Source organism: Muscardinus avellanarius (assembly GCF_963383645.1).
Source record: "Muscardinus avellanarius genome assembly, chromosome: 3".
Lineage (NCBI taxonomy): Eukaryota > Metazoa > Chordata > Mammalia > Rodentia > Gliridae > Muscardinus > Muscardinus avellanarius.
This window is the reverse complement of record NC_137788.1, coordinates 36444232-36456975: the sequence shown is the minus strand read 5'-3', so window position 1 is coordinate 36456975 and position 12744 is coordinate 36444232. Positions and strand designations below refer to the sequence as shown.

Here is a 12744-nt window from a genome sequence, read left to right as displayed (position 1 = left end):
AGTCATCAACACACACACACACACACACACACACACACACACACACACACACACATTCTTTGTCTAGTGCTTAGAAACATGCGTAGGTTTTCTTGGTCTTGTTTTTCATTTGCCAGTTAGTTTCATCCACCTGGTAGTCTCTCAGTAAATGTTTATTGATCAGCCAAGCTTGTAAAAGAGGTATGAGAATATTGACAAAGAGATAAATGAGTCCATATTAACTCAGCAAGGAGAAGGTTGAAACATGAAATGCTAAAGATAAGTGAAGAGCTGAGGGCTGGGGCAGGGAGAGTGCAGAGCTGGTATTCAGAGACAGCTTTATTTATAAACAGATTTTACAGAGATTGCCAGCGAGATTAGCTAGGCTTACAAGACAGATTCTAAGACAGAGGAAGATGGTGTTCATGTGTATAGAGATGCCCATGAATTTCAGGCATTAGATTTAGTGAAAATGTCTCAACAAAGGAGTACAGGATGTACTTAAAAATCATGAAAAGACCATGCATGGATTTGGAAGTGATAAGAGAATAAATTAGTTGGTAAGACAACTTGAGGTCAGGTGAACATGTTTAAAGGTTGATGCTATCAGTGACACAGATACCAAAGATAGAAAACAACTTGGCTTTTTAGCTTTTTTCTGTATGTGTCACCCTTACATCTATCTGAGTAATCAGCCTGTTCTTATTGGTGCAGAGAGAGGAGAAGCAGCTTGAGGCTTCATTAGATGCACTGCTGAGTCAAGTGGCTGATCTGAAGAACTCACTGGGGAGTTTCATTTACAAGTTGGAGAACGAGTATGACCGGCTGACTTGGTAAGGGTTGCTAGGACAGGCTGGGAGGGTTTAATGGGCAGGAGAAAGGGGGAGAGGCAGGCTTCCTGACGGATAGAACATCTGTAATGATGTAATCACTTATCAATTTGCAAACATCTTTTGATTTGGAAAGAGCTGGGGTTGCCCAACATTTAACAAGTGAAGTTTAGCTTAGGGCCTCCGTGGCAAGGAAGTAGAGAAATGCCCAGTTTCCCAAGCCAGGTTGTTTTTACTTTTTGGTGCTTATCCTTTGACTTCTCTGGTGAGGGGGTTCTCACCTGCTGGGATCTCTTTCCATAGAGGTGGCTGAGTCTTTTAGATCTAACCTTCTCTGGAATTTTGGATCCAACTTCTAAGCTAAAATGGAGGCTTTTCTGAATTTTTAGTTTACAGAGTAGTGATGGCTCCTATTTTCCACAGTTTCTCACCCCCTTCAAACAATGCACTGCTTTTTTTCTACAACTGTGTCAGAAACTGAAAGTACATCCCTCTTTCCTAACTTTATTATCCCTGTTAGCCAATGTGGTTCTTGCCTAGGCTAGTCATAGAGCTCTGAGTCTTTTGAGGGTGTATCTGAGCATTTCTAATCTGACAGGACTCTTAGAGATAGATTATAGGGAAGGGGTGAAACATTCTGACACCTTGTTACCACCACCAGGCCTTCTGTCCTGGACAGCTTTGCATTGCTCTCTGGACAGTTGAACACTCTCAACAAGGTCTTGAAGCATGAGAAGACACCACTGTTCCGTAACCAGGTCATTATCCCTCTGGTGTTGTCCCCAGACCGAGATGAAGAGCTCATGGTAAGAAGAGAAAAAAGGGTACCACTTGGGAAATTAAGTTCCTAGATGAAGGTCTAAAGCACAGTTATTGACTGGATATTCTAGGAGTTCTGAATATGGGGTAGTGTGTGGCAGTAAGAAGCAATGGCTGTGTTTTAGAGGCTTTGCTTTTTATCCTTCTGGAGGTGGATAAATAGTGCTATAGAAACATCAAGGTCTAGATCATTGAGGCAGACTGTCCTCTTTAAGTATTTATCTCTGGCAAAAAAACAAAGTATGTCCTGCCAGGCGTGGTGGCGCATGCTTGTAATCCCAGCACTTGGGAGGCTGAGACAGGAGGATTGCACAGGTTCAAAGCCAGCTTCAGCTACTTAGTGAGGCTCTCAGCAACTTAGTGAGACCCTGTTTCCAAATAAAGTATACAATAGGTCTGGGACTATAGCCCGGAGGTAGAAAAGCCCATGGTTCTACCCTCAGTACCACACACACACACACACACACACAAAAAAGTCTGTCCTTTTATGACTTTGTCTATTTTAGTCTTTGATTAAAATATGTGTGTGGGGGGATTAGCCCCTAGATGTGGTAGAGATAAGTACGTGAAAAGACAGAAGTTACAGATGAGTAAAGTAGACAGTGTTCTAGAAATGTAGATATTTTGTCTCAGGTTGTATTTTTCCTGAAAATACACTGTTTGCCTATGGAAGGGAAACAGGCCTGATTGAATCTTCTTGGAGTGCATTGTAGGATCTATAAAATATGTGTTACAGCGGCAGACTGAAGGACGGGTGCCTGTTTTCAGTCATGAGGTTGTCCCTGACCATCTGAGAACTAAGCCTGACCCCGAGGTCGAAGAGCAGGAGAAGCAACTGACAACGGATGCTGCCCGTATTGGTGCTGATACAGCTCAGGTTGGACGGAGTCACTTCCCAGCTACCCCTATCCCTGTCCCATGTTGAGAAGCAAGGTAATACCGCTCCTGTGTGATAGGGATGCACAGGTGTTGCACCTAAACTGCCTCTGGAAGAGCACAGGGGAGAAGCTTCTCCATAATCACTTCCTACATACCCTAATTGCTGCACCGATTTGTGTGTGTTACAGAAGCAGATCCAGAGCTTGAATAAAATGTGCTCAAATCTTCTGGAGAAAATCAGCAAAGAGGAGAGAGAATCAGAAAGTGGAGGTAAGGAGTGATTGGTAGCAAGGCAGTGGGAAAAGTCAGGCATGGCGGCACAGGCCTCTAATCCCAGCACTTGGGAGGCTGAGCCAAAGATTGCAGGTATAAGGCAGCCTCAGCAACTTAGTGAGATTCTGTTACAAAATAAAAAATTAAAGCCAGGCGTGGTGGCACATGCCTGTGATCCCAGTACGTGGAAGGCTGAGACAGGAGGATTGCAGGTTTGAGGACAGTCTCAGCAGTAGTGAGACTCTCATCAACCTAACCAGACCCTGTTTCCAAATAAAAATAAAATAAGCCTGCAGGTGTAGCTCAGAAGTAGAATGCTCTTGGGCTCAATCCTAGTGCCCCCCCCCCCAAATTTGTAAGATAAAATAAAAAATTAAAAGGACTGGGGCATATCTCAGAGGGAGAATGCTCCTGTGTCAATCCCCAGTACCAAAGTGGGGGATGAAGGAAGTATATAATATAACCACTACTAGAATAGAAACTGGTTTGGGTAGTAGTCAAGGGGTTTGCATCCATACTGTTAGCCTTTTGTATTTCAGGAAATAGGAAAAAGTGAGAAGGGAGTTTTTAGAGATAGTTTTGGTTTTTCCTCTGAGCCATGAGGGAGTCTCAGTGCTGCTGAAGTCAGAACTTCAAACCCTGAGCCAGGCATAATGGCACATATCTGTAATCCCTGTGCTTGGGAGGCTGACACAGGAGTATCACAGTTTTGATGCCAGCATCAGCGACTTAGTGAGACCCTGTTTCAAATAAAAAAATTAGGAAAAAAAGGGGTGTGGGGGTGTTGCTCAGAGACAGAGTGCCCTTGGGTTCCATTATTCCCAGTACCAAAAAAAATTTAAAAACTCCAAACCCTGGCACCCATTGTTAGTCTTCAGTTTGGTCCAGGGCTGGACAAATCCTTCAGGGTTCTCATTTTTTTCTTCAGGTCTCCGGCCAAACAAGCAGACTTTTAACCCTGCAGACACCAATGCCTTAGTGGCAGCTGTTGCCTTTGGGAAAGGGCTGTCTAATTGGAGACCTTCGGGCAGCAGTGGTCCTGGCCAGCCAGGCCAGCCAGGAGCTGGGACAATCCTTGCAGGAGCCTCAGGACTACAGCAGGTGCAGATGGCAGGAGCACCAAGCCAACAGCAGCCAATGCTCAGTGGAGTGCAAATGGCCCAAGCAGGTCAGCCAGGTAAGGTGGCAGGGGAACTGTAGCAGACCTTGAGCAGCAGAGTAGGAATGAGCTCTGTTATCTGAGTCCCCAGCATCTCTGGACCTAGAGATTTTCTCCTTTTCTTCCTTGCAAGGTGACTCAGAAGACAATTTTTAGCAATAGAAAATTTCATCTAAGCCAGGTGTGGTGGTACACACTTGTAATCCCAGCTTTTGGGAGGCTGAGACGGAAGGATCACGGTTCACAGACAGGCTCAGCTTCTACTTAGTGAGGCCCTTTGCAACTCAGTGAGACCTCAGTACAAGAAAGAAAGGAAGGAAGGAAGGAAGGAAGGAAGGGGAAGGAAAAGAGAGAGAGAGAAAGAAAGAAAGAAAGAAAGAAAGAAAGAAAGAAAGAAAGAAAGAAAGAAAGAAAGAAAATTTCATCTAAGACTCTGCAACAGGCACCAGAGAGTGAAGAACTTTGAATAGCAGAACTGCTCGTACCTCCCACCCTATCTCATACTGCTGTCTCAGCTGTCTTTTTTTATCATATACTCTGGATGTTAGATTGTTAGGTGTGTGGTCTGTGTCTCTTAGGTTGAGAAATCAATGGTTAGACCTTAATCCTAGTCCTTAGGAGGTTGAGATAGAAGGATCACAGGTTTAAGGCCAATATACAGTAACTTAGACCCTACTTCAGAATGAGAAATAAAATGAGGTTGGGTGTTAGAATGCCCGTGTGTTTAATCCCTAGCACCACAAAAACAAAAACAAAGACAAAACAGGGCTCGCGAGGTTTTGCTCTCTTTTCTAAGAGTAGACAGGAGACTGTGCTGGAGGTTTATTCTGGCCTCTCCCAATATGCTCCCAAATCACCCCATTTCCTCCTGAACTCTTTCTGGGAGGGAGCTGGGGAAGAACCACACCTCTGATCTATGCCAGCCAGGGGCAAATGTCACAGAGTCTCTGAGATGATAAAGGAGGTGGCAGGAGGGAGCCTGAAAAACCACGTTTCTGATTTATTGTGAAAGTCTCACCTTGCTTCAGATGTCCTTCTTGGTGTTCCTTTTAGGGAAAATGCCAAGTGGAATAAAAACCAACATCAAGTCAGCTTCAATGCATCCCTACCAGCGGTGAGTGTGGCTGGCAGCCTCCGCTCCCAGGTGGCCTTTGCAGAGTTGGGCAGTGAACTTACCTTTTGCTCAAGGCTCGCCTAGATGGGTACAATAGAAAGAACACGAGCTTTCAGCAGAAGACAAATCCCAGTCCCGCTGGTGACCTTGGGCACATGACCTAATTTTTCTGAGCCTGTTTTCTCATTTGTAAATGGTGAAACACCTACCTCATAGGGTTGTTGTGAGGAACAAAATGAGAAAATGAATGTAAAACACCTAGCACAGTATATGGAATAATGGGTATTCAATAAATGATAGTTTGTATAGCCATTTCTTTGCCGTGCCCTCCTCAGCCCCCCATCAGAACTCCCCTGATCTGCTACCGCTGCATGTCAATGGTGAGCCAGTGGACTCAGGCTCAAATAAGCCTGCGCGTGTTGAGTGCTGCCAGAAACTCGCAGCCTGAATGTCCTTAGCGGCATGCCGTCTCTGCAGGCCCTCCCGCTCAGGTTGCGTCCTGCTGCCCTCTACACTGCAGGTGGAAAGGCTTCTGGGCTGGTCACAATGTCCACCTGCAGCTCTGGTGACACTGGGCCTGTACTGCTCTCCATTCTCCAGAGACCCATTCAGCTCTTGCCTGGGAAATAGGTAAAAGTTTCTCTCCTTTATCCACCCTGTGTACATGAAGGAAGATGTCACAGAGCTGGTAGGTAGGAAATTTCTCAGGAAGTGGGTCTGCCAGGCAAGACTGCAAGGAAGGTTTTTCCATAGCACATGTAAAAGCTCCTTTCTTCCTTTGGGTGTATTATTCTTATTTTGGAAAAAGAAGGGAATTGCACTTCACACTATCTTCAGGGTTTAGTTATCTGCATAGTAATGCCAAGTGTCTGCACTCTGGCCAGGCTGGCTTTCTTCCATTTCACCAAGCCTGTGGCGTATATAGAGCCAGAGTATGCCAGAGTGGCCAGCCCAGTCACATTATCTGCTTATGTAGAGTTGAGTATGGAATAGAGCGCATTTGGACAGTCAGCCAGCACTCCCTTCCTCAGTGCTCCTTTGTAGGCAAGGACAGGGTTGGGTCAGTAGAAGTGGACAAAAGGATTTCTCTGTTAAATAAAGTTATTTAAACTGATGTTCACTGGCTCAAGGTTAGAGCAATTTATAAAAGATCTGATGTAGGAATCAGACAACTTTTGACAGTGCTACAAGTAACAAGTTCATAAAACTTATTTTTAATTAGCTTCAATCTAGAAATCCTGAGACTCCCTTGCCACTCAGCCACTCATATGTTCCAGCTGCCTTTTTTCTCTTCTCTCCTATTACACACTGGTACTTTGGCTTTTGTTCAGTGCCTGACAGCATTCTTCCAGGCTTTGGCAGCAAAGGCCTAGGAAAGTGGTCCCAGAGGTCATCTGTGTTCTAGTTTGAGCAAGACAAGGAGTGGTGTCCACAAAGCTCAGTGACCACAGTACACTGTCATCAGCTCTGAAGCAACAGCAGACCTCCCACCTGTACAGTCTGACCCATGAGCCACTCAGGTGTTTATCTTCTCACCCCTTCCCTTGCCAGATGTCAGAGCTAACTGGGATACTGACTAGAACTCAAACTATATTTCTCTCCAACCCTTGGGGCAGCTTTTGGTGACGGATGTGCTCTACTCCACCAATGGTACCAATCCCAGGTTTCTTTGTTGTCCCAGCCTGACTTTATTCCCACCATACTATTGAAGAGGATTCCTTGTCCTCCAAGAACAGAAATGTCCTGCCTCCACAGGAACGAGGGCAGGACCACACCTGCCTCTGGTGTCCTTAAGTGAACCCTCGTCGTTGTGGAGGTGCTCATCTGTCAGTCACTCTAGGAGCACTTGCTCTCTTTCCACCTCCAAATAAAACAAAAACACCTTTGGATACACAAACCTCTGTGGCATCTCCCACTTTTAGGCCCAAACAACTCACTGGACACGTGAGTGGAGAGAATGTATCTGACACCCAGTTCCCTCAGGAGAGACTGTATATGGCGTCTCCTTTGAAGGAGAGGACGTGGCTTGCTTACCTGCTCAGATTTAGAATTTGCAAAAGGTGACTGTCGCCCTACTCTGGTAGTTTTCCTCGGTTTCTGACTGCCCTGTTTTGGCAGTATGAACCCTTGTGGCTGAGCACAAAAGGGATCACAGCTCCTGGCCAATGGGGTTGTGCTTTCTCCTACCAATGAGGCCCCTGTCGAAAGGGATTAGGCCCCGTCTCTTGGGTTTGTTTCTGGAATGGAGAAAGAAGCAACAGCTGTGACACTTGAAGCACTTGCCCCAGCACAGTTCATCCCACTGAAGGTGGAAGCTTATGGAATTAATGTCAGCCTAGCATTCATCGCCTAGGACCTCTCCCTCTCCAGCTCTGCCCTGAGGCTGGGATTTGGTCATTGCTGCATCTCCCTGTGCTCATTGCTCTGGTCACCTTGTTTTCTTCCCCTTCCTGTGTGTGTTGCTGCCCTACTTAGCCAGCTCACCTCATTCAGCCATATGGTTTTTGGGGAAACAACTAAGATAGACAGTTTATAGTCAAATGATCCTGGCTCCATAATGGGTCTCAGCATTAGTCCTGAGATAGGAGATGTGATGGCCCACCTCTTGTCCTCCTGCTGGAGGGAAGCTGAACTTTGCAGGAATGTCTCAGTGCAAGGCTGGGCCCTTTTCCCACCCCCTTCCCACCTCCCCCAGGCATCTGGAAACAACCTCTCCCTTTGTCTGAGTTTCTTGCGCAGAATAATCCTTCTTATAGACAATGTATTCTCTGTGTCCCATGGACACAGGCGCCGTGTGAGCTGATCCCAGCACCAGGCAGGACGGAGGCAGAATCCTTCCAAATGTCCACCCTGGGTCAGCTCCTGACTACTGAGAGGAGCTACCAAGGGGTGGACAGTTTCTTCCATATGCCCCAGATTTGGGGGGCCAGCCTATTGTAGTTTAACATTGGCCGGCAGCTGTGGCCCCTTTTCTGTTTAGTCTTGAGGGTTCAAAGTGCCAACTTAGGGAAGCTTGATGTGGCTCTTGCCTGAAAGTCCCTTGGACTTGGACTAGCACTTGGAAAGAGTTGCTACTCTTCACATGATCTTTTTGGTTGGAATGGAAGGCAAACTCTGTTTATGACAGGACCACCGTGCCTCACCACTTTGGTTTGGGTTTTGTCCCAGAGGACAAATTTCCTCTCTCCTTTAACAACTCTGTTTTGTTCTTGAGCTCCCATGTGTCATTGAGGTAGATCCTGGGTTCCATGCTCTCAGGATGTATAATTTGGACATGACAGCTTCCTTGGGCACAGCATGGACAAAGCTCCTACCTCGGCCTCAGTTTTCTCACCTGATCTGTGTGCAGATCTGAACACATTACTCCCTTGATTAAAACCCTTCTGATAGTTTGGTTCCAATGTTTCTCAAAACTAGGGTGCACATACCTGGAAGGTTGGTGTGCAGATCTGAACTCATTACTCCCTTGATTAAAACTCTTCTAATAGTTTCTCAAACTCAAACCATCTTTCTCAAACTGGGGAGATTGGTAGAGGCAACGGGCCAGGCGTACTGAAAGTCACAGCGGTCTTTCTAGCTAGTAAGTCACTGGAGATGAATCTCAAGCCCACTTGTCCCCGAGGCATTTTTGCTGTTGTGTTCTCACTGTGGAACAGTGTTAGATAGGCCAGTATTTTCCTAGATCAGCTCTTAAATCCCTCAGACTCCTACAGACTGTTCTTACAGTTCCATTTCTGTCACCCACAACTTTACATACAACCTCCCGCCAGCCCCCTTTCCTTGTGCTGCTTTCTAGTTTCTACCACATCATTCTGTGGTGAAGACTCATCAAAGAGGTGGTAAGGTACCACAGAGGCACATGTGTGCAGTTACCACCTTCCTGCACTCAGGTGTCTCTCTCTACCCCCTGGGCAAGATGTATGTACAGAGAGACTCCCGTGTAGGCAAGAGATTACTTTCTCCATGTAATAGCAGGCTTCCCTGCTAATCCCTAGTTTGTGATCCTTTTGATCCCTTATTGTGTTTGCCCACACTCTGCATGTAGGCCATACTTTGTTCTTTTTGCTCATTTCTCTGAGCTGCACATACCTATTTTCATGGTACTATATTGTTAATGTTGTTTTAGTGTCTCCATGTTAAAATCCTTGACCCTATATGCCCTCTCTGACTCACTTACAAGCATGATCTTGAAATAAAGAGGCTACAACAATATATATATATATATATATATATATATATGTATATATATATATATTTTTTTTTTTTTAACCTCCCATTCACTTTTGAGTGGTTTGGCTTCCATTCCTCTGAAACTGTATCAGAGATCATTGTTAAGCTAATGGCTAAATCCTGAGTTTTTCCCCCCGATCCTTACATGAGTCTCTTGTAAAGATTTAACATTTAACCTGGCCAACCATTTCCTGCAAGTCTCCTTCCCTCCCTTGGCTTCTGTGGCATACATTCTCTGTGTCCTCTCACCTCTCTGTATATTCCTCCTCTGCAGCTTTTGGACTTTTGTATTTCTGCCTGCTTCCTGAACTTTTCTGTGGCATACATTCTCTGTGTCCTCTCACCTCTCTGTATATTCCTCCTCTGCAGCTTTTGGACTTTTGTATTTCTGCCTGCTTCCTGAACTTTGCTGTTTTCTAGGATTTGTTCTTAACTCTGTGTGTGTGTGTGTGTGTGTGTGTGTGTGTGTGTGTGTGTGTGTGTGTGTGGTGCTGGGAATGTAACCCAGGGACATTCTACTTCCAAGCTACGCCCCCAGCCTGATTTTTTATTTTTTATTTTGAAACAGGGTCTCACTAAGTTGTGGAAGGCCTCACTAAGTAGCTGAGGCTGGCTTTGAACCTCACAATCCCCCTGTCTTAGCCTCCCAAGTACTGGGATTATAAGCGTGTGCGACTCTTAACTATTTTCTTCTTATGTCCCTTGCTATCTCTGTGGCCACCCCTTTTTTGTGCATAGCTCAAATGTGTTTTATTTTTAGCCCAGACCTGTTTACTAAGCTACAGATTCTTGTTGGGCATTTCTGCCTATATGATCCATAGATACCTCAGATATCCAAATCCAGGCATCTTCCTCTCCATTATGTTTCTATTCTAAGTTTCCTGAGCATTACCTAATTTAGGAATATTGGAACCATCTTAAACTCTTCCCCTTCTTTGCTCCCACTAATCTTCCATGACCTCATAATATACCAGATACCAAATCCTGTCCCTTTGATAGTTTGGGCTCCATGTCTCTCAAACTTGGGTGCACATTGGTACACCTGGCAGGTTGGTAGGGGTAATGTGCCAGGCATACTGAAAATCACAGGATAGAGTTGTCCTTGAGTGTTCATTTTACCTGAGGAAAAGTAATTTAAAGTGGAGTGAAGATTTAGCAGGCATACTTTATTAAGAGAAAAGAGATTTCAAGGAATTCCTGCTAGTCTAAAGGGCTTCAGACTAAGGTCCACCAGATTCCTCGAGGATATTTATTTATTCTTTTTTTTTTTTTTGGCCATCACATTCACTTCATTGAAAAAGTTTTAAAAGTAGCTCACATTTCCTGGAAAGCATTTAAGATCTGTGATTTAGCTCCTTGCCTCTTTCTGATTTATCTATATTGTCTTGGCATCCACTTAAATCAAAAGCTGTTTATAGTTTGCTCCAAGTAGCACGCTCTCTCAGACCTCCACTCCTCTATGTGGATTGTTCCTCTGCTTTGCTCTGTAATTCTGTCTGGTGAATACTCAATTATCTTTCAAAATCCAGCTCACAAGGTTGCGCCACTATGAAGCTTTCCATCATCCCAGTCTGTCTACAACTCAACACCATTCCCACTGGGAAAAGTCAGTTTCCTCATCTGTTATGCTCCACTTCTGGACCTCGTGAAACTTATTCTAGCTCCTGCTGCACTTTGTAGTCTTCAAGCACCCTGGACCGTCAGGGTTTGAATCACAGTTCTTCCACCTGACAGCTGTGTGAGCTTTGGTAAGATGATGTGTATTTGCCATACCACAGCATCTGGCCCATCATAAACACAACCAAGAAGAGTGCCGGTATTATCATTTCTATTATGATTTGGCTTTGGAGAGCTGGTGTAAAATAGAATTTTGGTTGAAAGAGCAAGTTTTAGTGCCAGACTGCCTGGTCCAAATTCTTCCTCAGAAGTTAAGTTCGTTTATTCCTCTAGGTCTCCCTTTTCTTATTCCCGTGGATGGTAATAATAGTGGCTATTTCATAGGGTTGTTATGAGGTTTAAATGGGTTCATCTGTATAAAGTGTTTAATGGTACCTGACAATAGGAGAAGCTCAGTACACATTAGCTGTCCCCGGAACACATCTGGAAATCTGCTTACAGTAATTGTCTGAAGAAATGATTGACCAATCCCTTTAAGAGGTCATAACCTTTCCCTCCCTCCGCAGCTTCTCTGTTCTGATGCCTCAGGAACTGTCCTCAGGAAAACCCTTTGTATGAATGTCATTCCCTGAGTTACCTCCCTAGCAACTAGTGCATAGCAGGCACTGGGGTGTTTTCACACTGGGTTGCCTGATTGAGCCAAGTGGCATTCTAACCTTGAGCTACATCTGATGGATCAATTTTTAATCCAGTTTTGTGACTTCTATTTCTCCCACTTAGTTGTTGCCTATGTTCTCTTATGACCCAGTTTGGCCTTAAATATTATCATTTCTTGTGCCTGGTGGTGCACACCTCTAATCCTAGTACTTGGGAAGCTGAAATAAGAGAAGCACAGGTTCGAGGATAGTCTCAGCAAGTAGTGAGGACACTCGTCAACCTAGCAAGACCTTGTTTCCAAATTTAAAAAATAAAATAAAGTAGGACCGGGGGTGTAGCTTGGAGGTAGAATGCCTCTGGGTTGAATCCCCAGTGCCACCAAAAAAAAAAAATTCTCATTCCTATGTGAGCCCGAATAACAAAGCTCCCTCACCTTACCTGAAATTTTCTTTTTCATCACTTCTAAATAGTATCTCCTCTCTGTCCAAACCAGCTAAAGACTCAGTTCCACAGCCTTCCTGTACTCTGGCCACTCAGCTCCCTCTGCAGTTGTGAGGAGTCCTTGCCTCGCTCACCTGTGTCTGCTGGGTCAGGCTCAGGTCTTCACGAGCGGCTGTGCATTACTTCTTTGGGCATCAGAACCAGAGCTCTTTGGCCCCCGCTTGCATCTCCTCCCCTCACACTCACCACCGGCCCTTCACACCTTGCTTTTTGGCCCCCTCCACCATTCTCCCCACTTTTCCATAAGTGGCCCTTAGGAAATAGATAACCATGGGTCAGGTGCTGCCAAACCCCTCCATGGCTTAACATGACTCAGAATATTTGTCCTCCCTTTCCTGCTCCCACTTCATCCCTCCAGTTCAAGCATCACCTACTCCTGTGAAGTCTTTACCACCTCCTTCCCAGATACGTGTTGCCTATTTTTTTATTTTATATTTTTTGTGTTTTATATTTTGTTTTTTTATATTTTATTTTATTTATTTGTTTGTTGTGTGTGTGTGTGTGTGTGTGTGTGTGTGTGTTACTGGGGGTGGAACCCAGGGGCTTTTCTACCTTCGGGCTATACTCCCAGACCTATTTTTTTTTTTTTTTACTTTATTTGGAAACAGGGTCTCACTAAGTTGCTGAGAGCCTCACTAAGTAGCTGAGGCTGGCTTCGAACCTGTGCGATCCTCTTGTCTCAGCCT

General features: G+C 45.0%; 1 protein-coding gene across 1 annotated transcript; it reads left to right on the top strand.

Annotated features, from left to right (window-relative positions):
- Window positions 1-78: 78 nt before the first annotated feature.
- On the top strand, window positions 79-5057 carry MED8 (mediator complex subunit 8; the record flags this gene model as incomplete). Its single annotated transcript, XM_080691398.1, has 7 exons — window positions 79-82; window positions 668-812; window positions 1471-1615; window positions 2365-2505; window positions 2696-2777; window positions 3709-3957; window positions 4993-5057. 7 exons carry the CDS (start codon window positions 79-81, stop codon window positions 5055-5057), a joined length of 831 nt encoding a protein of 276 aa, XP_080547524.1.
- Between the last annotated feature and the right edge of the window lie 7687 nt (window positions 5058-12744).